At 45.2% G+C, this 27,642-nt stretch overlaps 1 protein-coding gene across 1 annotated transcript in view; it reads right to left on the bottom strand.

Annotated features, from left to right (window-relative positions):
• The window catches only part of LOC135395372 (uncharacterized), a 107,469-nt gene that overhangs the window by 10,191 nt on the left and 69,636 nt on the right, over positions 1-27,642 (bottom strand). The window contains exons 2-3 of the mRNA XM_064626610.1: positions 27,056-27,290; positions 2,595-2,719 (exon numbers count right to left, since the gene is read on the bottom strand). Coding sequence (XP_064482680.1) covers positions 2,610-2,719; positions 27,056-27,287 — 342 coding nt within the window. The 5' untranslated portion in view covers positions 27,288-27,290 and the 3' untranslated portion in view covers positions 2,595-2,609. The remainder of the gene's footprint in view (positions 1-2,594; positions 2,720-27,055; positions 27,291-27,642) is intronic.

Genomic DNA, 27,642 nt, shown 5'->3' with positions numbered 1-27,642 from the left:
TGGCGCCACATGTACCGTGGCGGTGTTCTACTCCGGTTCCCGAAAACACTTTCCTCGTGGCTCCGACGGTTTCTTTCCGACAGACCCTATGCGCCGCGCGGTTTCTCGAAAACTGTGATGGTTCCGTTTGGACTGTTCGTGTTGCAATGGACATAGAAACCAGGCTTTGAAGCGAAAGAACGAACTACACTGGAGTTGGACTCGGGAGTTCTAAATTCCTTCGAGGTGAACCTATTCATAAAACTCATTCTATGAAAAAAAAAAAAAAAAAAAGGGAGAAAGAAGAAAGAAAGAAGAAAAGGAAAGAAAAAACAAAGAAAGAAAGAAACAGAAACCCCGGCAAACGGTATCGCCTCTCGACCGGCAGCCGAGACGGACTAGTAATCGGAAGTGCCGGTGCGACATGCTGGGCGGTGGACATACATGGCAGGGTAGGACTGCGCATAATTTCGACCAATTAGGGTTCTTTTGACGTGCGCCGGAAATCTCGATAAATATCGATATCTTACTGGTACACCGACATTTGGAAGGGAAATATCGATATTTATTTCATGCACTGTGGCATACTGGAACAGTTTCCCGCTTTATGTCTACTATTAAATTATGTGTGACCGTTCAAGTTGGGACCACTTTTTCTTTCAGGCTACTCCCGGTTTGGCACGTCACTGATACCAGGAAACATTTTCAAAAAATGTTCACCCTGCCATGTGGCTGGTGCATTAGCAGAATCAGCAAATGCTGGTTTATATGTGGGGTTCCGGGTTTTCAGATTTTGTTTTTTGGCATATTCGGTGGGTGTTTTTCGGTGTTTATTATTTTCCTATGATTCGGAGTTTTTCGTCGTTTATTATTTGCAACGATGAGAAGCTACCTTGACAAACGCTAACCTTTGTGTGGCACGTCTATGACCCTGTAGCTCGGTTTTATGCTGGCATGCTGAACTGAAGATGGAGGGTTCGATCCCGGCCGAGGATGGTTATCCGCAGTCCTAGCGACGTGTAGCCCCACAAATGTGGTCGGACAGGGTAATGATTGAAACCGACCGTTGACCCGACCGTCACGTCCAGTGGATTCACTAAATAGGACCCTCTTCAGTGATTGCATTGTCCATCAGGGTAGGATGGAGGGGGATCTATTTATTTGGATAGGAAATTAAATTGAATTGAATTTAATTGAAAGGATGGAATTGATTGATAAAGTGGCGTATAGACACAGGCAAGCTGGTGGACGAAATCGGTGAAGAACTAAGCCTGTGCGTAGCAACACAGAAGGGACAGACACATAGCCCCGTGTCTGTCCCTGTGTCTGTGGTGTGATGTGATAGTGGCTTAGGCTTCGTTCTTCATGGAGTTGGCCCGGATTGCTCTGATAATGCGCAACGGTTGAGCGAGCCAGCCGTATTTGTCGCGGGGGCTGCTAACCCTCTCGACGCAAAGGGAAACGGAAATGGCTCTTCTTGTTGAGCTCTCGGTTACAGGGACATCCCAAAGTGGAGTTTTTCCAATAAATACGAATAACTCCAAGTTTGACTGGCGTATTTTTTTGGACCCGGAGTTGTAATAATGGGACATTCAACATTAATGTTCGTTTCTCTTATCACTTGTCTTTTATCGCCGGCCGAGGATGGTAGCAATGTGGGGGAGGTATACCTTCCAGCAACGTGTTTCCCCAGGTGGTCGGAAGGTGACACCAGCTGTCCTACCCCGCGGCAGGTGCAGCATGTGTATATAGTCGCACAAATGCGGACGGACTCACCGTGCATGCAAATCTACTCCCAATTATTACTGTTACTCTTTAATCAAACCCCGTTTCTCCACGGTGCTGATTTTCTGATTTACGAGAATTTCGATTATTCTTTAAAACAACGCCGCTCGCATAAACGAATGCATTTCTCTATGGCTTTGCCGTCGAAGGGGCGGTCCTGTTACAGATTATGTTTCCATCTAGATACATCTCTCGAATTAGCTTTGATGAGATGGGAATTTCAAATCGAAGGAACGTCAGACGGCACAAACTTCGAGATTCGTGGTTAAATTTTTATAAAATTTCCGGCTAAAACGTTCTTGTAGACAACCTATTTAAGCTGAAACTATGGATCTGTGAAATCTATGAAATCGGTGATTGTAGACTCTATCGCGGTGTTGGTCCCGTTGGATGTTTCTAGCAATTTAATGTCCAGACTCCAGAAGGATAGGATGACACATACATTATGCAAGGAGAGGATCGGCCTTGCTACACCGTAAAAATGTAACTGATATGCGCACTCAGACCTTCAACCAGGTTGACTCGTAGGTACAAAAATCGATACAATATCGATATTAGTGCCCATATCTACATCGATAGCAACGTTTTCCAGTAATATCGATATCGTTCCGTCCCTATGAATAGCCCTTTCAGATAAGGGCATCTCTGAGGTCGTCATATGCTCTTGCGGGACCTGATGGAAGGTTGGTAGCGCTGTCTGTCCGTGTCCCTTTGGTTCTCAGTCACTTTCAAGTTAGAGCGGCCATCGACAGGCATTTCGTAGCCGCTCAGAACATACAAAGGATGCTGCAGGAGATGGTGTTTTCGGAGAGATATTGGAAACAACTCACCTGTGGTCCTGGGAATCACCTCCTCCGGCCGCTCTCGAAAAGACGCTGCCTCAGAGCTTGCAAGTGCTTATTGCCCGCGTGGTTACGATTGAGGATGAAGTCGGGAAGGTCAACTCCCATCATCACTGCCAACAAAAAGACAACCTTTTTTTTTTCTCCATATGACAACAAAAACTATACAAGGTATGAGTGACCAGCTTCACATGACTCTGCACGAAGCTCATCGTCATTCGTTAATTAAATTGATTACACCGCAGAAGCATTTCATGGGAGACATTGCTCGCCGGACTCACTCTACCGACCTCTTCTATTTTTCTCGCTTCACGCGTAAGCCCACTTCAACAATATATTATATTATTAGCTCAACTTTTTGCTTGCGCATATCTTCAAAGACGGAATGCACAGAAATAGAAAATTAAAAATAGCCCTCTCAACAGGATGATCTTAAGCAGAGACGCCGGACGTACTACAGCTTTGGACAAAAGTTCACGGAACACGGCACTGCCGCATTTCTTCATCCGAACGCCCCCCTGCTAGCTATCAGGAAGAGATGGCATAAGAATCGGATCAACGCCCATTCTGTCCATCTCTCAGTATACAGGGTGTTTGCTCTAACGTGTCCAGAAATTCTATTCAAAGCTACTGATAAAAGCAAAGCAAGTGGTACTTTTCTGCTACTTGAGTAAGAAACAGGTACGTGCTTCACCAGTAGCACCTGTTTCTTAGTCAAGTAGCTGAACAGTAGAGTTCGTTTCTCTTTTATCGCTCGATTTATATAAAATTTCTGGACACGTTAGAGCAAACACTCTGTATATATCGGCTCTTGTTTGCTTCCAGGGTATCGCCTCGATGGCGACGTTCCGGTGTTCCGTAAACTTTTGTCCCGTACTGTACCATTTTCTGATACGGATTCATCCATTGTTGTTAGTCGCGTGTGCCTGTAAACACGGCGCACAGATACGACGTTACATATATGCTTATGTTCATCCGTTATTTGATTTTTTGTTTAAAAAAACCTCTGGAAGCTACACAGATACCTTTTTTGCGGGTGAGTAGTGCGCCTAGGCGGACGTCCTCCCGGAACGCGTATAAGAATAGTGGAAGACTGACTAGCCAAAACTTTTTTTTTAAATTCTGTGTTAGCGCCGCGAAGCAACTGTGGCTATTATGAGCGGCGTACAGATGTGGACAGATGGTGAGAGGACAGCAGGAAGGAGCGGGGGACAGGGCGCGGAGTTGGTATGCGTCCTGGGCCGACATGAAAGGGGGAACTGTGCTGACATTCGTCTGGAAAGTCTTGGGAAAACCAGGGAAAACCTCAGACAGCACAGGCGGTGGTATAGGACTCGAACCGACCACCTCCCAGTCTTCAGCGCAACCTTGGCTACCACCAATGAGCGGGACGCCTTCACCCGCTCGGCTATGCCGCTGGTCAAACTATATTTGTATATAGTGAAATGTTTGAACGGGCTCGAATAAGCGAGCGCAGACGGCCAATTGATAATAATTCAATAATAATTCGGGGCTTTCCGTCGCGAGACAACTGCGATCATGAGCGAACGGCCAATTGAAACTCAGTTTGTAACACCTCAGAACGTCTTGCTAACGAGGAGAACCTGATGGTGTTTCTTCTGGTGCAGTCAGTCGAGAAACTAGGTCAGTTTCTAGCAGGGGGTCGTCAAAAGCAGGGCTCAAGCACGGTCTTTTGATACTAGTATAGTTCGAGTATATCGAGAAGGACTTCGAGGTCCCTACACTCTTAAAAATGAACTTCACCACATAGCACGCTCCTAGCCAACCATCACCCCGAATGACAACGTTCTCGCCATAGATTTGTTGAAAACTGGAGGAGGAGCCTATTTTGTGCCGTGCATAATGGCACAAAATAGGCTCCTCCTCCCGTTTTCAACAAATCAGGGGCGAGAACGCTGTCATTCGGGATGATGGTTGGCTAGGAGCGTGCTATGTGGTGAAGTTCATTTTTAAGAGTGTAGGAAAGGAATGTGGCTTATCTCTTCCTTGGCTGAACGCTAGAAGTCTGAAAAATAAGCTGGACGACTTTTACGATGAATGGAGAAAGCCCTGATATTGTTATGGGAAATCAGTCTTGTCTCGACCAGCATATGGATAACTCCGAAATCTTCCCCTCGATGTATACTGGATATAGACATTATAAAAATAGTCATGGTGGAGGGAATTTTATCTGTGTGCGGAGCTGATACAATCAGTGGAAATTACATTACGTTAAAAAATCTGCGAGTCTGTGTGGTGCCGCTTGTTAGTGAAGGGAACATCAATTGCACCTTGTTCTATCGCCCGCCAAACAGTTATTATCACCCGACAACCAAATTACATGAGCAAGTATCTCTGATACCTGATGATATTGTAAAAAATTCTGGTGACTTGAACCTTCCTGATTACAAATGGGACACCACAGGAAAAGTCAGGTTAAATAATTCTCCAGTGCGATTATTGTTTTGAGCAATGTGTTCTCGTGCCAACCCGCGGTGAAAATATTTTTGACTTGTTATCGTGTAATCAAGGTGAAATTATCTCCGGGGTTTTGGTTTCGCCCGATATATCTGATCACGACTGTATAATTATTTCTTTTCTTTCCTTTCTTTTTAGCAGTTAATTACAACTACTACTTGAGGGTTTGCTATAATATTATGAATGCTCGATGCCAAAGACAAGTCTTCATGTATAATAGGGCTGACTTATTCATAAGTGCTGCCATCTCGTGGCGGCGGCTGGCGGCTGCGCCATGTTTGAGTATTCGGGCGGTCGTGCTTTATGCGATTTCCTGTAACGGGACCAGCTGGAGAGTCGGGAAAATTGCGATTCAAGCTTTTTAGGATGGCAAGCGAGCTGGAAGAATGCACAGCCGAGCTCACGAACCTAACGTTATACTAACGTTTCTTTCGGACAACTCCGTTATTGCCTTCTACAGTGGGTAAACAGCATCGGATAAGCACGCTCGGCGTAGCTGCAACTTCGTGACTGAATCTCATGTCGAATTGCGCACTTTTGGACTCTGTCACTTTTGTACATGTGAATACTCAACTACTTGCCCGAAGTTAGAACAGTGTTTTGATGCGGCGTGTTACGCAGCTACGTAGCGGGTCCCTATATGCTATACCAACAAGCCCAAAGGTTCGCTCTTCTCCTATATGGGCGTTTGTGCAGCACGGAGTGGCGATGCATGATCTTACTACAGAACTCTCTGCTTAGTTGCTGGTCCTGTACAGTAATTGAATAAAAAAAGCATTTGAGCACCTGTGACTAGACACATTTTTGTGTACCTTCAGTAAAATATCGGATGTACTTTCATACTCGCACATGTAGCTGTTTGGTACCAGAAACCCAACAAAAGGTGAACGGATACATACTTTTTGAGACGGAAGTTTTGTGGGGCTGACGGTTCACACAAAGAAAGAGGAAGAGCCCCTTTCTTGGAGACACAGAAAACCAGACTTTCTGTGATGACTTGACGATTTCCTCGCATGTGATGCCGTTTTCTTGGCAACGGCACACCAGAAGGAGCACATTGGTTTTGCTCTGAAATCTGCTGTGTCGTACTTGGTTATCCGCTTGGTCAGTTCCTTTTTTAAAACAATTACAGTAACAATGTCCCAAACGGAGATGCACCACTAAGAGAGACAGTGCACCAAAGCTAATTTTCCCAATAATCTTCTAAATGCTGGTCTGGCAGCTCCCTTCCACTGGAAATTCAACACTCCTGCACTTGAATGAAGTCCTCTGTAGCTCCCGTTTAGTATAAACCTACATCTGAAAGAAGCTGCCGTCCTGTGACGCGCCAAACAACCTCAATCTAAGGATGTTCTGACCGTGAACGTGTCACGTGCCTTTTTAATTATTTTAGAGGCCATAATAGCGAACTGAGGATTTACCTTCTCGGTATTCGGGCCAATTTTGCCCCTTTGGATGCACAGTGGCACGAGCAGTAATGGGGAGTTGCCGCTCAACCTCCCCGGACGCTGCGTTGTTGGCGATAGGCGATGTGGCGAAAACCGAAACCACCGGCAGCTATACTCAAACATGGCGCGTAAACGCAGTCTCCGTCTCCACACATAGATGGCGCGCACTTATGAATAAGGCGTCATTTTAAGAACTCGGCCATGCCACTGGTTATGAAATTCATTAGTGAACCTCTTAATTCGACATTTTTGTTTTGTTTTCTTTTTCTTTTTGCAAAAGCGAGGTATCAGAATTGGAAGTTATTTGAATCCATTGTCCTCGTTAAATATCCTGAGACGAGCACGTTTTTTGAAATATCAATTGCCTAAAAATTTTGCTCCGCAAATGAACCGACACCAGAACAATACACTTCCCAAGCGCAAAAAGACCCGCGTCGGAGGGCCACGTGCTTTGGAGCGATTGAGATGATTGGAGTTCGGCCCAGACGAGCCCGCGGTGGCGAATGTCATGAGCTCCTGGAGCTTTTGGTTTGGGCTAATTTGGCTCATCGGCAAAGCTCGGCACGTCCTTGTTCCAGGATTAAAAGAACGAACCAACAACCATGATTGTCTCACTTTTGCCTGAAAGCACATAATTAAAGAGCTAATTAATGAATTAATCAATGAATTTTAGGTAATTAGTCATTCTGTACTTAGATGCGCTTTCGGCATCACCCACCTGCGAAAAAGGCATATGTGTAGCTTCCATAGCTTTTTTATTTAAAAAATCTGCAACGGATAAAAATACGCACCCTGCAACTGCGAAAATGAAAAAAAAAAAAAAATATATATTGGAACACAGATGTATTTTTGTTCTGGTATCCGTCAAGATGTATCGGACTAAGAAGCTCCTGCCTCCTGATAAGGTAGGCTTTCGTATAACTCCCAATAGCCACGTATTTTCAATATTGAAAGGTAATTCAGATAACGGTCTAAGCGGCTAGCAGTATGCCCGTTAGGTAGTGATAAACAGTAGTGCGAGGCCACACTAATTCTGCCCTTCTTCTTTAATGCGCGCCACCGTCTTTAATGTTCATCGCGGAAGACGATGGTTCTAAGCAGCTTGCACCCTGCCTGCACATTGTTGGCCATTCCAGTTTATTGGAAGGCAAGTTTTACTGTCCGTCGGCGTCAAGTAGGTTGCGAGAGAAACATTCTGCTGTGCGAGTCCTTTCGACAAATATCAGGTAACATTTACACTGTAATTTACACTGTTTCTAGTTGCGCTGGGAACGAGGCTTGTTACTGTAAAAGATAACTGTGGCAGTTCATGTACCATTCTGAGGAAAATAGCACAACCACTCTGAGGTGTAGGGTAGATGAAAGCGGGGCCTTTAGAACATTTGCTGAAGGGAGGGAGAGCACTAGGTGATGAGCGAACCATGCTATAGACGGAGCCATGCACCTTCCCCAGTCAACAAAATTTGTTGCAGTAATATTGCAACAATGTTGCCATGTCATCTTGGTGTTATATCGCTAATGTTCATCTTTGTTATATTGTAGCAACATTATAGAAACAACATTGCAGGAACACTGCATTGACATATTGCACCAACATTCCAGGAACAACATTCACCGGTAATCACACCCTCATATCCTACTGTCTAGAATTCAACGTTGTATACATGTGCAGTGCATCTGCACTGAAAACACGAAAGAAACCCGTCGATCTGCTTTTCTGCGTTATTTTGCTCCTTTCTCATTACTCTGTCCTTTTTCATATCGAGCGTCAGCAATGCTCCTGTAACACTGTCACAACATTGTCCCCACCACATTGTATCAGCAACCGTGCTGCAGTGTTCCGTCACAGTTGCATTGGTAACATTGTTGCAGAAGCAAACTAACAATGTTTCCTGAACATAACCTCCACAACATTGTTTCACATTGAGAAAATGTAGTAACGGTTGTGAAACATTGCTGCAACACACAACATTTCAGCAACATTACTGCAACACTTCTGCGCATTGTCACATTTCAAATTTCTGTGTTGACTGGGTCAAGCCCCGCTCAGTGTTCAATTTGAGGGCCCAGAAAATAGTAACCGGGGTGTCTGCTGCAGCTACGTCAGGGCCTCTGAGGCATATTTGACGTCTAAAAACGCATCCAAATTGGCTACGCACCCGAAACGCTCCAAGCAACGTCTACACAATAGGTATGCTGAATGCTCGTACAAAGTATGTTTTGGTCGCCCTTTGTTTGGGAGGTTGAACGCTGTTCATTTAATTGAGGCAACCAAATTGTATTTCATTCATAATTTACGCCCTATGCATGGTGTGAATATTGAAAATACTTCGTCCTTATCAGAATGCCAGTGTGTTTTTGTTTCTCTCTTTTCTTCTTTTGTTATCGTGAGGTATGTAGAGGTGAGCTGAATAGAATATTTATTGCACTTGCTTACGTAATGCGCATAACATGACCGAGATGACCGAACATGAACTATATCTATGGGCTCGTGACAGCTTCCGATACTGCTGAAAAATCTCGAACGTGTGTATTAAACGGTTGCCGCCCCTTCGAGATAAAACGATGTCATCCTTCTAGTATACGCTCATATTTTAACTTCTCCAGTCCCCGTGCACAAGAAACACGAGAAAGCGGCGAGCTAGAGGTCGAGGAGGGACTCTGGTCGGGACTAACATATCTATATTTTCCTATCATTTCAAATTCCAATTGAAGAGACTTTCCGAAACTGGAAGAACGTCTTCATCCAAGCACCCGCATTCTGGAACCACTTGACATTGTCAGATATTCGCGCTACATCCTAATTTGCGGATACAGAAATATAACGTTTTGCAATCCGCGCGGATGAAACCGCTCATCTCTTCGCCGCGCGCGGATATCAGCGCGTTATATGCAAATAAGCATCAGAGTCTCTGTCGACGTCGTCCAGGTAGACCCATAATTGATCGATTGATTTGTTAAAGAAAGACCCATAATTGAGAACACGCAATGTTCCTGCACAGTATTGGAAAATGGTGGGTGACAATGTTCCTGAGTAGCTTGCATGCTGAAAAGTGGAAACATTTTCGTCATGTAGATTTTTCCCTACAAATACAATAATCGCAGATGTGCGGATATATCCGCGCGGTGCGGATACACCTATGTCAACTAGTGGACGCGCCGGGATACTGTCAATATTATCCACGCTTCCCTCTAGTGTGAGCTGCAACAGCATTTGGATTAGAAAAGAAGATTAGGCAAGTTATTCAAGTTATATCTGTGTCACAGGGCAATTTGAATGGCATTCCCAGCGAATTACGTTTTCGCCGAATATCCTTCTTTGCGTTTCATCGAGCTACACGAAGAAAAAGAGCGTCATTCGCAAATGATGTCACTGTCAATGATTAAGACACGAATGCCGAACGTATATGAAGCTATAGGGAGTTTTCACCAAGTCACACTGTGACGTGGGAGCGACGCGGCACGCTCGTAAGCTCCTCCGTAAGAAGGGTACGTACGCGACCGGATTTCAAAGCACCATTGAAGGCTTCGTTTTCCAGCAAATGCTAGATAATCTCGGCAGCTGCGCCGAAAAACTGACCACAACCATGGCGGCAAAATGCGTTCGTTTGACATCATGTGAATGCGAGCCTTCGTTTGATCTCCGCTCTTCTGTTGTACACATTTTTCCTCTGATTTCCATGTTTTGATTAAAAATTCAGCGCTGGTACTGAGTTGTGCGTGTGCGGTTCTCATATTTTTACGTCCCCCAAACTCAGGGACATGGTTCTTCAGCCGGCATTCGTATTGTCACATGAACTCTGCTGTCCCCCCATTTCAAATTTCTCTGTATAACTCCAGTGTACTTCCTCGTGTGGGGCACGGAACATTCATGTGGAGTATGACGTTGTCAAGGAAATGAAGAAAGGGGTGTTTGAGAAAGGTGTTTACGTCATTACAGTTGTGTGCCAAAGCTCACGGATCTTGTCTATATTCTGTGTTTCACTCAGTGAGCCATGACTAAGGATTTACCAGGCTCGAAACTAACATGTCAATTTTTTTGTTTTAAAAATCAATCAAGGATTTACCACATAGCACAGTGAAAGCCAACCATCGTTCAGAGTGATCCCTCTATCAATCTCGATTTGTGGAAAGCGCGGGTCGTACACTCTAAAAGCTGAGGGGGGGGGGGGGGGGTAATGGCAGGATACACTCTTAAAAATGAACTTCACCGCATAGCACGCTCCTAGCTAACCATAATCTCGAATGATATCGTTATCTGCCCTGATTTGTTGAAATACGGGAGGCGTACGCCTTTTTGTGACACTTATGCTGTTCATAATTGTCACAAAAAAGGCGTACGCCTCCTGTTTTCAACAAATCAGGGCAGATAACGATATCATTCGAGATGATGGTTGGCTAGGAGCGTGCTATGCGGTGAAGTTCATTTTTAAGAGTGTAGGCTCGCCGTTGTTGGCCACACAGAAGTGGGCGTCGTCACGACTATAGCAAAAAAAAGAAAGAAAAATGAATGATACGAAAAGGAAACGAAAGATAGAATTATCGCTTCTACGCCTTTTTGTGTCAATTATCATATACCCAAATTGACAAAAAAAAAACACAAAAAGGCGTACGTCCCCTCTCTCTCTTCGAATCGGAGCGATAACCCTATCATTTGTGGCAGCGGTTGGCGCAGAGCGTGCTATGCGGTGAAGTTCAGTTTTTAGAGTGTACGCCTTTTTGTGACAATTAACATTTCTGCATAAGTGTCACAAAAAGGCGTATACGCCTCCCGTTTTCAACGAATCAGCAGCGAAGGGGTAGCATTCTGCTCAATGAGCGGAAGACATCCCCATATCATCGTCATCATGTATCTCTCTCTCTCTCTCTCAACTAATCAGGGGAGAGGACGATGTCATTTCGGATGATGGTTGGCTAGGAGCATGCTGTGTGGTGAAGTTGTGGTGTGGTGTTTTTTTTTTTTTTTTTTCTTCTTTTGCTATAGTCGTGACGACGCTCACTTCTGTGTGGTCAACAACGGCGAGCCGATTCTGTCATTTCTCTCTCTCCCCCCCCCCCCCTCATTTTTAAGAGGGATACTGTCGTGCTTTGAGTAGGAAACTCGTCCTATATGTTGTCAGTATGTTTTAGTGCAAGCTAGAAATGTGTTGCCGAAAATGATCGTCAGAGCTTATCCGGAAAATTTTCCAAGTATATATATGTACATGTAATTTTAGCCTACGTAAGTGGCTGGAACCAGCAACCGGGGAAACTGGTCCCATACAGGAGATGCAGCGTCACGTGCACTTTAATAATAATGATAATAAAAACAAGTACGACTAAACAAATCAGAAACAATAGTGAACTATGATACACTATAAACATCTCACCAAAATAAAAGAAGATACGAAAGCAGAAAAATAGGCGATGTCAAGTTGCCGGTGGTGAATAAATCGAAGGGTGATATCAAACGGTAGGACCAACTTATTTATTTACGCATGGTAAGCAAGACTTTCGTGCACGAGACTGCTCTTCAGGTTACAAAAATAAATAAAGTACATTAATATCGTTTTCGCATAAAATAAAATAAAAGAACGATAAACACACACACACAAACTGCAAAACAACTCTCCATTTTTCTTTCCATATTTTCTTCGTTTGTCTCTCTCCTGAGACCACCTCACCCCGCGAAGATCCTCGCGAAGATCTTCGAACCGTGGTCGAACGCTGCCCACCAGATTGGTGTCTGTGTGTGTGTGTATGGCGAGCAAATGCTGAAACATCTCTGAAACATCTGTCTTCACGTTCTCACGGTCCACTGGACACCTTTGTACTCCGCACCTGTGTCCTCATTCCGTCGCCATAACCACCTTCTTATTATTACCCTTTATTTATTTTTATCATTAATTCCTCTAACGTCACCTACATGCGTTCTCGCTTCCTGTGTCATCCCTTGGGCTCGCGTTATGTTGCGCTTCTGATATCCCTGCTTTTGTATTTACGTTCTTTTGATTTTTACATGTATTCGCATCCTTTCCATCACCCTGTTACCCTCTCATGCCAAAACTACCCCGTCAACTGTACACATGTGCCTGTACCATGTTCATATTTTTGTAACTGAAGAAGTGTAGTCTCGTGCACGAAAGTCTAGTTTACCATGTGTAAATAAATAGGTTGCTCCTGCCGTTTAATATCACTTTTCAAAATAAAAGAAGAGAAAAACAAAGCATAAAAGAAACAGAAGAGCCAAGAAAAATCTATTGGCAACTTGGCAACTCATAATCAATTATGAAATTATAATCCACTATAAAACAGCTCACATGTTATGCAGTTAGTACGTGGAGAGGAAAAAATAGTTACTCTATTTGAAATATTGACAAAAGCTAATTGCAGTGATCGAGAAAGTGTTTAAAAATGGCGTGCCTGAAACATTGTGACAGTTCTAGAGTGATTGTATTTAAAAGTGCAGGAAGAGTATGTTTCAGCATTTGCGCCCCCTCCCCCCCCCCGCACACACAGACAGACACAGAGACAGACAGACAGACAGACAGAAGATTGTTTTTCAACGTACGAATTCAATATGTTGTCGCCAGCTCAAAAAAAGTTAATCTAATGCTTTAACAGATTCGACCAACTCTACGTAGTGGCCTTCCAGAAGAATTTGGGAGCACAGACTTGCATTCTTATTTTCGGGTAGTAATAGAATTCATTTAGTTTTAGGCACATTGATTTTCAGCTTATTAGTTTCAGACCAGGTACAAATAATCGGTACAAAACATCATTGGCTTTATGTACAATTTATTGACAATTATCAGCAACAAAAAGCATACTAGTGTCATCAGCGTAAATAATAAACGTCGTTACTGGGCATAGTTAACGACGTCGTTTATATAAATATTGAATAATAAAGGCGCTATTATGCTTCCCTATGGGGTACTCCGCACGTAACATTCTTAATAGAAGAACGATAGCACTTGAAGGTACCTATCCGTTATTTTTCATTGGCATTGGCTGCTCGTACATAGTCTCGAGTGCACGAGCCGTTCCTCTCAATGGCGTTGGATAGCATTGCACTGTACATTAATATTAAATGCCCTTCTTATGATTTTCATCCGTGTGTTCACAGATTGTCCGCCTTTCTCTCCGCTGTATCTTGGCAAGCGTGGTGAAAGCAAAATATACGGAATAGCAGGTAATTCATTAGAGCTAGTTACAAAGACGCACATAATGTAGGAACCGGACGATAGACGCGTCTCTCCTTATAAATCCTCATATCTCCTCGGACACAGGGAAATGGTACGAACAAAGCTTCTTTCTTCATGTCCTGATAGGCCCAGCCATACTCCAATTACCTTATACTATATTTACGCAGTATAAATCTTACACAATATAATGTTTTGTTACCATTAGTTAGTACTATTAGCTAGTTAGTACTATTACTATTAGTTAGTTAGTACTATGCCTGTCGATATCGCTAGCGAGAATCAACCAAAGTATTCCGTTACTGACAAGTCGATCAACGGTCTTCACCTGCCCCTTGCCGCAGACGTAGTACCTACATGAAAAACGAGAACGTTACAATGATGTTCTTTGACAAGCTGTACGCCTAAGTGCATGACTGTCCTATAAGTTCAAAAAGGCCACTTCCTCGACTCTCTCTCTCTCTCCCTCTCTAAATAGATAAATAAATAAAAACAGAACCTGTCAGGACAATTATTAGCTTGGAAATCTTTACGCAAGTTGACGCGTTGTTTGTTCCTATATTTTTTTTTAACGTTTGCGATTGGAAACTTAAAAAGAATGGAAGAAGGAATGAGAGGAGGAGCCCTGTTCTCTCACTGGTTCTCTCAGGTAACGTGACCCTTACAATACTTGAAAGAAGTCCACACCTGCACGGCCGTCCCTTTCTTCCTCTCTCTCCAGATAAAAAGATGAACATTACTTTCCCTAAACACGTGTTTTAGCTAGACGGATGCCTCGAAGGTAGTTCCGCTACCTACAGGTCAGTCTCTCTTTTTAACGCCCAGCGGTGGAGTTAATCTCGATAGTTTGCCAAGTTGCGTTCAGTCTATCTATCCTGATCGAGCCTTCTTCCCGAGCAATCTTGCCGTGCTTCTGTGGAGCCCCGCATATGTCGCTAAATCCCATCTACTCAGCCGCATTCCATTACGTATAAAGAAACGTAACGACGTTATGTGACCATTTCGACTTAACGACATTATTGACATTTCGAATTCATTATCTGGCATAATGTAGTATCAAAGTGCACACACACACACACGCACGCATGGAAAGGACACCCGCGATTAAAAGCAAAATCCCAGTTCTGGAAAAGTAGCACGTTGCATTGCAATTTCAAAACCAGCAATTGTCTCCTAATTGTCCAGTCTGTGGCTCAATCGAAGACGTCGAACATATTATAGTTACGTGCCCAAGATACTCTGAGTGTCGTGACAGACTTGTAGCCGCGTTAGGCCGGGTTGACAATCGACCCTTCGGAGTGCAGAAGGTGCTGGGCCCATGGCCAATGAGCACTCAACTGCAAGCTTTGCGAGCCGTTACACAGTTTTTAAGGGACACCAAGCTGTTAGATGGGCTATGACCTGTCTGTGGCGTTCGTCGCCGCTTCGCGACATCTCCAGTGGGCGATGGTGGACGTGTCTGGAATTCCTTTCCTTAGGTGATCTGGGGTAGCCGGCCCTCGTGATCCCCATTTTTTCTTTCTTTCAATCAATAGATTGAGAAGTTACCCGTCGAAAAGAACTCGTTATAAGTTAAGTTACCCTGTGAAAAATGTAACTAAGTTAATAACGAAGTTCTTCAGCCTGAAATGTAACTCGTAGTTACTGAGTTACTTAAAAAAAAGAACGAGTTACTTCCAAGTTACTTCGGACACAAAATAGCATTACGCAGGTGCAGCGCGTGTGAGCAGATGAGTTAGACATAGAGTTCCCTTTGGAGGAATGCAACACGCTTAGCGGGCGTTCACACGGGCCAACTTTCTGCACCAACTCGGACCAACTTTGGAGTTGGTGGCAGTCGGCCGACATCATCGACCATGACCAACTCGAGTTGGTGGGAATCGGTCGCCGAGCGACAACTTCGGAGAGTTGGTGGTGGTCTAACCAATCAACGCGAGGAGCATTGCCACGTGACCCTCGAGGGCGTCAAGCGATTTCGTTCCTGTCGTACTGCCTGGCATGGGTTCAAATCCTACAAGGGTACATGATCATTTTTAAATTTTTTTTTGGTTGCTAGCGCCATATAAACATATCAATAGGCATTTTTTGAGATACTGGTGACCTTCTGACCAAAAAAAGGACTTCGTTCTGATTAATGACAGTTTAAAAAAAGTCACCAGCGGTTGGACTTGAACCCATACACCCCGATTGCCGTAAGGTTGGTTGTGGGCGGAGCTAACGAGTTGGTACGTGTGAAAGTGGAGACGGTACCGTCTTGAAGTTGGTGCAAAGACGTTGCTTCGAGTTGGTCTGAGTTGGTGCTGAAAATCGGCCCGTGTGAACGCCCCCTTAGATCGTCTTCGTTTATATCCAACAATAGACCTCTCCCTGTTTGTAAACAAATGACGTCATTGCGTTCGACAGCGCCACAAATTTGGTAGAGTTGAACAAGAGATGAACAAGGAGCTAGAGGTGAAGAAGGTCGCACCCGTAAGCCACGGTCTTGAGGGGATTACGATGGTCCCTGAAAGGGACGCGACCTTCAGTCTTACTTTTCTTTCAATAAGGGGCAGCGAACAAGTGCCCGTTCCTGGAACCAAGCCCTCTCCTTCGGCTTTGTTTGGGTCTCAGACTGTCTACCAACGTCATGATGACGTTTCTCTGGTAGAGGTCTATTCGAACGCTTTGCATCTTACTCCCTGTGGGCGCACAATGGTTCAGCTTCATTTCAATGGCAGCGGTTCTTACTTCCTGAATAAAATACTCTAATTGATTCAGTATCACGTTTTATGGCAAAAACTGCCATGAAGGAACCGGAGAGAAAGCAAGAAAATATGTGCACCTCAGTAAAAAGCGAATTTAAAGTAACTTGGAACTTAACTTAACTTACTTTGGCAAAGTTACTTGAAAAAGGAACGAGTTCCTCTGAAAGTTACCACGGCGCAAAAGTACCGAGTTAAGTTACAAGTTACCAAAAAAAGGAACTTAGTTACAGTAACGAGTTACTTGTAACGAGTTACCTCGAACTCTGCAATCAATCAATCAATCAATCAAAACCAGCATATTGCTGTAATTTCATTACTACATTTATACTTGTGACTATAAATATTGGTGAGGGTGATGTGATAAAGAAAAAATGGTGATGTGACGCAGACTTGTACGTAACGCGTTACAAGTAATTGCGTTACTAGTAATTTTGAGAGTAATCGAGTAGTTTTCCGAGCAAGTAATTTTTCAAGCAATCCCAATACAATTTTGAGTAATCGGTTACAAGCAATCGATTACTTTTTGACTAAGCTTTACTCATAAACGAAACCAACCCACAGGCACCATCACAGCCTTTCCTATATGCTTTGCTTTCCACTGCCACGACATTGTAATAGTATTCCGCACATGCGTTTCGGGTGCCTGGGGACACACACAACGCATTCGAACTCTGAAAATTGAATGAATTGAATGGAAATTGGACTCTGGAACTACCTCCACGGGGAGGTAGTTCGTAGCTGCGATTGTCCTTCGTCTTCGACACTGCCATGTTGAGTATCTGTCCTAATTTATCTCCGTGGCTTCAGCCTTTCCACAGTGTTCATGATGATGGAAAGAAAAGAGGAAAACAATGTGCTGTTTAAATGCATAATGCGTTTACATAAGGAAAGCTCCTATCCTGTGAAAAGGCGACGAAATTAATTCTCATTAAGTGGATGAGGTATGTGGAATTTCACGGACTTTAATATGTCATTATTATCGAAAGTAACAGCAAATGTAACGCGTTACTTTTTAGCCTTTACTTTATTACATTTTAGCCGAGTAATTTGCAACGGTAAAAAATTACTTTTGCCAGAGTAGTAGTAACGGTAATCAATTACCTTTTTCGAGTAACATGTACAAGTCTGGATGTGAGTCACGACGATGTCGAACTTGGCTACGCCAGGACGCTTACACACAGAAAACACAAACAGACGAACGAGTCAAAGTGATGAAGTTCAGTGTGTATAAATATGGGGTTTCACGATCTGTTGCATATTCCGGCTTCATATATTTCGGCTTCGGCCTTCATATCGGCTTCTTTGATGACCGAAACGAAAGCTGGGGAAAACGTCTTTCTTACGACGCGAAATATATCGATTCATTTTGTAGGCAGTGCTGCTGTGACGTCTTCTAGAACCGATACCCGACCTGTCAGCTCACGCCTACGTACTCTGTAAAACCGACACGTGGACGTTTCGGATTCGTGTTTGTTGTTCAACTTCATCTCCAAAATTCCGAGGGTATGTTGAACGAAAGTTTTTCATCTACACGTACGTAACTCTCCCATTTTTAACCTCGAAACCAGCCGACAGCTCCAAACTGTCCGCTTTAAACTTTGGCAGCGAGAAAAATAATAAGTAAATGATTAATATAATTAGTGCCCAGCTGTGCTTCGGGGTGCCTTACAGGGATCGAAAAAAAAAAAAAAAGCGCTCACTTCTAAAAGCTCATCTTCGAGACGCGAAGGATCCTTTTTTCGCTGCCCCTCGTCATTTTCCCCAAATCTTTTGTTGGACGAGTCGTTCGTGTGGACGCTTTGTGTGAAATGCAGCAGAAGAAACAAATGGCTTAGGTTCGAGAAGGAGGGGTGATTTCGAGAGCCAGTCGGAGGACGATAACTTTTCACCGATTGTCGCTGCCGTGTGTCAACGACGACCCATAGGAATGAAACTCAAGGGCGTGCACTGTTGGGTGGTGATCGGCGCAAGCGAAGAACATGTCAGGACGAGAGCTACACTTTCAACTGCGCTTTACGCAACATGTTTGCTTGTGTCTAGTCTTCGTATGCTTTACCATCCCACAGAAGATGAGAGACTGTGTACTGACTTGAGTAGAGTATGGTATATTGCAAATACTTTCAAAGGTCAGTACTTAGTTGCTTAACTTAAATACGTTTTTCAATGACTTGTACTCATTTTGCAAGTTACTTGGAAGATACTTCTGCGTGACACGGATTGTCGAGCGAAAGATTCTCTTTTGTCTCTGCATTGCGGTTTGTGCTGTACATATGCTTTAGGGTCTGAGATATTAAGGACATCCACGTCCCTCTCGTGAAAGGTGCAGTGTCTCGAGCCTTGCAACATGCATGAGGCGATGTGTTGTCCTCAAGGGTACGCTGCTAAACCATTGAGGGGCATGATAGAAGACCAGGCCGAAAACCGTAGCGAGAGAGGACACGCAAGATATTAATAACTTTTTTTGTGAGGTTACAGCAACGCTAATAATAATAAAAAAAACGACAGCAAATTATGTCAGGGAACGCACACAGTACACTCTTAAAAATGAACTTCACCTCATAGCACGCTCCTAGCCAACCACTATCTCTATGATATCGTTATCTGCCCTGATTTGTTAAAAACGGGAGGCGTACGCCTTTTTGTGACACTTATGTGGTTCATAATTGTCACAAAAAAGGCGTACGCCTCCCGTTTTCAACGAACCAGGGCAGATAACGATATCATTTGAGATTATGGTTGGTTAGGAGCGTGCTATGAGGTGAAGTTCATTTTTAAGAGTGTAGATGAAGCCGCACTGAGATATGCACTGAGGGTCATGTAACTGTCGACCTGACCAGAGCTTCTTTTGACGTGCGCTCAATATTGTAAACTAAGGTAACGACGACCTTAGTAGTCCGACGATTTTACGAATACGAATTTCTTCTCCGTTATTAACCCAAGCAGCACAGCATCTTGGCCGGCATTGCCAGCATTAGTCCAATATTGGGCCAAGATGTGGTGCTGCTTGGGTAGAGGCCTTTGATAATGATACTATCCATTAACAACACGTTTCAAATTTTTTTTTTTATTCCTGTGGCTACGAGCGGCGTACAGATGTGGACAGATGAAGAGAAGACAGCAGTAGAAATGGAGAACAGGGGGAGGGGTGGGGGGTAGTATGCGTCCTGGGCCGATTTCAGGGGGCACTGTGCCGACATTCGTCTAGAAAGACTTCGGAAAACCCAGGGAAAATCTCAGATAGCTCAGCCGGTGCTAGGATTCGAACGCAGCACCTCCCAGTCTTCAGCACCACCTTGGCTACCACCAACGAGTGGGACGCCTTAATCCGCTCGGCCATGCCGCTGGTCCAAGCACGTATTTGAAAACTGTGTATTTATGATTGTACTCGACACCACTTATGATTACCCGTGTAGTTGCACATGGTAGGTGGCACCGTCACTGTGGAACACTGATGTCTCGCTGAGACACACTGTTAGCGTCGACCCAAGATCGTGTCACTTCCTTGCGCTGGGCTGACGAGTTCCAAGTAGAACGAAGCAGCTGTCCTCGGCTGGGAGTGCACGACCAACTTATAAACATATGCTCAACGTGCAGCCACAGAGCTTCGGCTCTTTCTCCTTTTTATGTGTACTTGCTGGCCTGCACTGCGGCCTCCACAGGTGGCACCGTCACCGTGGAACACTGATGTCTCGCTGAGACACACTGTTAGCGCCGACCCGAGATCGTGCCACTTCCTTGCGCTGGGCTGACGAGTTCCAAGTAGAACGAAGCAGCTGTCCTCGGCTTGGAGTGCACGATCAACTTATAAACATATGCTCAACGTGCAGCCACAGAGCTTCGGCTCTTTCTCCTTTTTATGTGTCCTTGCTGGCCTGCACTGCGGCCTCCACAGGTGGCACCGTCACCGTGGCACACTGATGTCTCGCTGAGACGCACTGTTAGCGCCGACCCGAGATCGTGTCACTTCCCTGCGCTGGGCTGACGAGTTCCAAGTAGAACGAAACAGCTGTCCTCGGCTGGGAGTGCACGATAAACATATGCTCAACGTGCAGCCATAGAGCTTCGGCTCTTTTTCCTTTGTATGTGTACTTGCTAGCCTGCACTGCGGCCTCCACAGGTGGCACCGTCACCGTGGCACACTGATGTGTCGCTGGGACGCACTGTTAGCGCCGACCCGAGATCGTGTCACTTCCCTGCGCTGGACTGACGAGTTCCAAGCAGAACGAAACAGTTGTCCTCGGCTGGGAGTGCACGATCAACTTATAAACATATGCTCAACGTGCAGCCACAGAGCTTCGGCTATGTGTACTTGGTACCCTGCACTGCGGCCTCCACAGGTGGCACCGTCACCGCGGAACACTGATGTCTCGTTGAGACACACTGTTAGCGCCGACCCAAGATCGTATCACTTCCGTGCGCCGGGCTGACGAGTTCCAAGTAGACTGAAACAGCTGTCCTCAGCTGGGAGTGCACGACCAACTTATTGATTTTATTTTTACACACACACACTGTATACACAATGTACAGACAGGGTGTTTTACGAAAATCCCCCAGCTGAATAATTCGAAAAGGGCGCCACCAATCGGGAAACTTTTTTTTCGGTTAGCATCCTTGATGTGCCGGCCACAAACTGGCCGCTCAGTTTCTCATTTGTATGCGCTAGTTAATTAAATAAACATCCTTACTTTTTTGTTTTACTTCTCCGGGCTTTGGTACCTGTGCCATAGCAATGGTCACTCCGAGACAGTGCCAAAACCAGTAAAAAATTAGTTTCGACTTTTAGTGATTCCTTCGAGTAATTAACTGGTTCCGGTTTACGAATTTCTTGCGCGGAGCAGTGCAGGAATGCGCTCTTTTGCTCAACTATCCTGCGCTCAAATTCGAGTTCATCCTCTTGCATTGGTGGTGGGAGAGCCGCAAGATAAGGAACAACCGCGAGCGAGGGTTTGACATGGCTTCTCGTTTTCTACTAAACTCGTAAACAGGATTGCAGTCGTGTCATTGGATGGGCCAGACAGTGTGCCTTTATCGTCATAATGACAATTACTTGCCAATGGCGATAAAGCTATTTCGCGCGGGGCGGTAGTGGGCTGCTGTTAACGTAGGTAGCATTGCCATTGGATGCGGCCTTTTGTAGCGAAATGCGCAATCCATAATCATTACAGTGCAGTGTACTATCTCCAGAAGGATGGCTAGGTAGAAATAATTTATATTTATAAAACCACAATTAGCTTTATCACTCATTTGCAAGTGCTTGTCATTATGCCGATAAAGGCGCACTGTCTGGCCCATCCAATGGCACGATTGCAACCCTGTTTACGAGTTTAGTAGAACGCGAGAACCCATATCAAACCCTCGCTCGCGGCAGTTCCTTGCGACGCCTCCACCACCAATGCAAGCGGATGAACACGAATTTGAGAGCAGGATAGTTGAGCGAAAGAGCGCATTTCTGCACTGCTCCGCGCAAGAAATTTGTAAACCGAAACCAGTTAATTACTCGACAAAATCACTAAAAGTCGAATCTATTTTTGTACTGGTTTGGCACTATCTCAGAGTGACCAACGGCACAGGAACCAAAGCCCGGCGAAGTAAAACAAAAAAGCCAGGATGTTTATATAATCAACGAACCCATGCAAATGGGAAACTCAGCGGCCAGTTTGTTGCCGGCGCATCACGGATGTTAACAAAAAGAAAACAGTTTCCTGATAGGTGGCGCCGTTTTCGAATTATTCAGCCGGGGGATTTTCGTGAAACACCCTGTATATATACATGGTGTCTCAGTTAAATCCCCGGGCTAAATATTTCGCGAACGGGTGCACCAATCGAAGAACTTTATTTTTTACAAGTATCTGTCCGATACCACCTACAAGATGGGAACCGCGTGAATGAGTGGGAGGCGCTCATTATTTAAATAAAAATTCAAATGAGTTGCTTGAAAAACATAACTTCTAAAGCAGGGCGCGGTCGGCATTAAAGTGGGTACTGCGCCTTTTGGGGCCTTCAGTGGACACCATTTACAGAAAAATCTGCTACCGAAGCGGGTCATTTGTTGCAGTAATTAATTGGTTTCGGTTTACATATTTTTGTCGCGGCTGGTAGCGGTGAAGCGAAAAAGGACGTTCTTCCACTCCCTTATCCACGAATGAATTACGTGTTCGTGAGCTTACTTCGCAACGGGGAGTGCTGGAGAAAAAATAACAACGTCAAACAGGCTACGCCAGTCCCCGCCCCGCTTATCTGACTGATATGCGCCCTTTCTCTGTTATGATCGCATGGACGAAACACAGTTAATCACATAGTATCTTGGTATCACATGCTTCCCATTTTTTCTTCAGCACTCCCCATTGCGAAGTAAGCTCTAGAACACGTAATTCATTGATGGATAAGGGAGTGGAAGAGCGTCATTTGCGCTTCACCGCGACCAGCCGCGACAAAAAAAATGAAAACCTAAACCAATTAATTACCGCACCAATGACCACTTCGGTGGCAGATTTTTCTCTAAAAGGTGTCCACTGAAGGTCCCAAAAGGGGTAGTACGCATTTTAATGCCGACGGCGCCCTGCTTTAGAAGTTGTTTTTCACGAAACTCATTTGACTTTTTATTTAAATAATGAGCGCCTCCCACTCATTCACGTGGTGCACAGCCTGTAGGCGGTATCCGACAGATACTTGTAAAAAAGTACGTTCTTCGATTCGATTCTTCGTTCTTCGATTCGTGCACCCGTTCGCGAATTATTTAGCCCGGGGATTTAACTGAGACACCCAGTATACACACAGTAGGGAGTATTTCCTTTCAAAATTGGATGCAGCTCGGGGTTTATCTGGGTTGCAGGCTAAAATTCCCAGAACATGTGCGCTGTTCTTTCTCCATACTGGACCTCATCACACGAATCACTCGTGGCTTTATTAGATTGCTCCGTTCCCTTGCTATCCCATGAATGGAATGGAATATTGCTCTCTTGTGCGGAATAGTATCGGTGTAGTTCTCACATTCGAAGTGGAGGATGCACAACGTGGATTAGCTCAAGTATATTATCACGGGTATTTAGGTAGGCCGTTCTACTGCGAGTATAAAATTATAAATCGCTGTATAGTTGAATTTTTGGATTTTAGACGTATACAACTCGTGTTTATTTCTTTAATATTTTTTTTACAAATGTGTGCGTGGCATTGTGGAGCTGTATGTCTGTCCCGCGTGTTTCAACGCCCCTTCTAGACGATTAAGATGTCCACGGTGTTCCAGGTCGCTAGAGGGAATTGCATTTATCCAATAGGACGATTACACTGTTCATTTAATAAGGTTCACGTTGTCACTGACATGGAAATTTTTTCCACAATGGCCATTACTGGGCCACAGCCTATAAAAGCCACGAAGGAACCGAGTCTGAACTCTTCGGCATCCTAACCGCCTTGGAATACATTGCTGACTTGCCACCTGCGAAATGGGTCGTCCTACACTCTAAAGACAGAGCTTCACCGCATAGCACGCTGTGCGCCAACCATTGCCACGAATGATAGGGTTATCGCTTCTGATCCGAGGAGAGAGAGAGAGGGGGGCGGGACGTACGCTTTTTTGTGGCAATTTGGATATATGCAAAATTGCCAGAAAAAGGCGTACGCCTCCCAGTCTATACTCGAATCAAAAGCGATAACCCTATCGTTCGCGACAATGATATGATTGGCTACGTGCAATGCGGTGAAGTTCTGTTTTGAGAGTGCTTACCGACAGCAAGGCGTCCCTCCTCCTCCTGATGTCGTCCCAACCCCATAGAGGGTATGCCCAGCCTGATGATACAGACGTACAACGGACTCCGCACCAATGGTCATGTTTTGTCCCTCCAATGGGTGCCCGGTCACCTGGACTTGACCGGCAACGCACGCACATACGCGGCTGCAAAACGCTGCCGTTCCTGTCACTGTACGTCTACCCCTTACAGTTTTGGCTTGCCGTCTATCTATTCGCCGCCGGTGTGCTGCCCGTGCCCAAGCATTCAGATCTAAGGCTGCTTCGTACAAAAGTCACATGTAGTCCATCGACCCCTCGGCTGCCTTGTTCATCGCGTGTCACTGCAGCCGCCGCGAGGAATCACTTCCGCACCGCCTCCGTCTCAACTTTGCCCGCAGTCCACTGATTGTTGCTATACAAAATGGGCCAACCCATCTCCCCCTTATATCCCAGCTGTGGCGAGGTGGCCGATATCTGTCATTATCTTGTGTACTGCCAGCAGCACCTTCCCCAACGGCAAGCCCTCCGTCGTCGTCTAATGCAGCTTGGCCGCAGCACGATGTCCATGGCCACGCTCCTTGGTCCCGTCCCTCGACCTACCTAGTGGTCCGTCACCACAGCCCTGCTTCGGACACTCTCACCGGGCCTTCTCGCGCCATCTCGTGCCTGTTCCGCACTAACTCTTCTTCTTTCGTTTTTGTTTCCTCTTTCTTGTTTTGTTTTGCGTTTTTTTTTGTACGTGAAATAGCAAGCCCGTGTTAGCCCCGCTGACATTTCCCGTCTTCTTAATTTTCTTTCTATTAAACATGTCCCCCCCCCCCCCCCCAAGCAGGGAAAATAATTCTTCACATTTGTTCGTACAACGTGGCCTCCTTCTCATAATACCAAGAAAGGTATCCATGCGGGTCACGTAAAGGAAATGTAGAAATATCAGAATTGCGTGAATTTCAGAGTGTTTCACGTTTCTCAGTCATTTCACAATGCGTGAATTTCATCGCGGGAACCATTTATTTTCGAGAGTCTATGCTGTGTCGATGCGTTGACTTTGAGGACCACCTCGCTCGCAGATTCGTCTCGACGTAGCAACAAGATTTAGGAAACAAGTTCCCTGTTGACGGCCATAGATAGTAGAAGCTTAGTTGTAGCTACCTGAAGAGAATCCTGCAAAGGAACAACTTTTATCGTCTAAATATGGTTTCAGCGGGGGATCTTCGTGCCTCCCTGAACTGACATATAGTTTGTGTCCCGAACAAGTAAGGTTTCCTCATGAATGGGAGGAACGTGACTCCATCTGAGGCCCGTAGTCATCCTCCCTTCTCAAAGTCTTCCTGTTGATTGTTTTTTACGCGTCATCGTTCCACGAATCGTCGTCCTTTCTAAACATCTAATCTCCACAACAGAGTTCACCCGACGTTTTTGTTCTCTTTTGCGTGCTTCAAAGGCCGCTAGCTGAAAATATTGTTCAACAACGGAGAATGGCAATAGAAAGGACGTCATCATGATGGTACTGTCCCGGCCACCCGGCAGTGGGGCCATCGTAGATTGAGCAAACTCTATAATCGTACGTTTGACGTTGAGTAAGTGCATTCTGAGTCAACAGGGAAATTTCTTCATTCATCGTCACTCGATTTACGTTGCTAAAACAAAGACACGGAACGCACGCGGTTCTCTATTGATGAACACCCTAGCTCAGTTATCTTACTGAGATTGACATCTGAAATGACACGAGCACAAGAGTGCTTCGCCAATCTCTTGAACGCAGATTTCGAGGCATTGCAAAAAAAGCGGAAAAGAAAGAAGGTCATATAATAGCACAGACGTCAGAGAGTTTGGATAGCGTTTTACATTTAGTTTCTTGAAATGACCTCTTTCAGAGCCGTGAGTGTATGAGTCAAGCGCCGTCATAGCTGCACTGGACAGCTCTTTGGGCCTTATTGGGTCATCAGCAGTGCGCAGGTAAGGCAACGTTTGAGTGGGTGTCGTCATCAGGTCCTATCTTCAGGGTTAGAGCCTCACCAACAGCAAAGTCAGTGAAATATGGAAGAAAAACAAACAAGTCGAAGCCCTTTCTGAACGTGTTTGATCTCATGGAGAATGTGTTTTTACAACAACAACAACAGGTAAAGTAATGGTGATGAATGGGGAAATTCGCCACGTCAGGTGCGACCCTCTACCCCGAGGCACAATGAATGGAATGAGATGTATCCTGATGATGAGATGATGAACGACGCTGAAGTGAGTGGTCGATAATCAGCGGAGTCGGTGAGACAACATAAGGGGCGGCGGCGAGAACATCAACAAAACGCTAGGCAAAAACACAGCACACACACACAGAGAAAAACACACACACACAGCACACAGGTACGCAGGCACATCATAGGATAGAGAGGAGATCGGTGTCACGAAGAAAAATCAGGAAATACAGCGCATGGCGATGTTCGATCATGTTAGACCAAAGGCCGAGGATGGTTGTCAATGTGAATGGTGTGGCAGCGATCGATTGCAGGCGACACTGAGGGTGCTGCTCTTACAAACTCACTGGAACACACATGGGAAAACTGCTGTGCCTCAGAATAGCTAGATACTTTGTCATATGTTTCACGTCGGACCCCTGAAACGTTGCGTGCCCGTGCACTACTGAGCCAATAAGGTCGAAACAGCTGTCCAATGCAGCGACATTTCAGTTGTTGCGCCACCGTCAGAAGGGTTCGACGAGAGCAAGGCAAGCGTGCTGATATAACGGATGGCAACATGTTCACTCAGTATAGCAACACACGATGGTTCGAGAAATATGTTGCCTACAACTACGATAAGCTTGTTCGAAAATTGGCTATGCGTAGCTGAGTTAGGTAGTAAAAACGTGGTCTCTTACCTCCTCGTTTGATGAAGTTGAGAGGCGTTTCGTCGTAGCGTGAAACAGGAGCCTCTTTAAAAGGAAGTAAGAATCCTGTCAGGTCCTGTCCCGCAAAGTCCTGCTGCTGCTGCTGCTGCTGCTGTGGTGGCTCTCGATAATCATCCTCCTTTGGGAAGTACGCCGATGACACTCCAGCGATGAGCGAGAGCACAGCCAACAGCAAGGAACCTCTCTTCAGGGCAAGCACCATGTCCTAAGTTAAGAGAAGTAAATTCATCCGGGTTGGGTAAACAGACGCATATTAAGCTAAGGGTACAAGAAGGTGGACACCGAACGTGGTGGGATTGCAGAGAGACAAGAGACGAACAGCGTTAACAAAAACACTTTAGCCAGGAAAATCCTGGGAAACAAGGTCGACCACTAGTGGTGACAAGGTCGTCTACCACTACGAACTCACCAGGCCAGACTCACGTACTTTGCTCGACGACCGTTCAGTGAATGTGGCCTCCACAGCCTATAGAAGCGTAAGCTACAGCCGTATATTAAAGAACACTGAGGTCATTTTTGGTGTGTCTGCTTCGTGTTCTGAACGAAAGAACGACGTG

The sequence above is a fragment of the Ornithodoros turicata genome, chromosome 5 (assembly GCF_037126465.1).
Source record: "Ornithodoros turicata isolate Travis chromosome 5, ASM3712646v1, whole genome shotgun sequence".
NCBI lineage: Eukaryota > Metazoa > Arthropoda > Arachnida > Ixodida > Argasidae > Ornithodoros > Ornithodoros turicata.
Note: the sequence above shows the minus strand (reverse complement) of the source record. Positions and strands in the feature narration are given on the sequence as shown.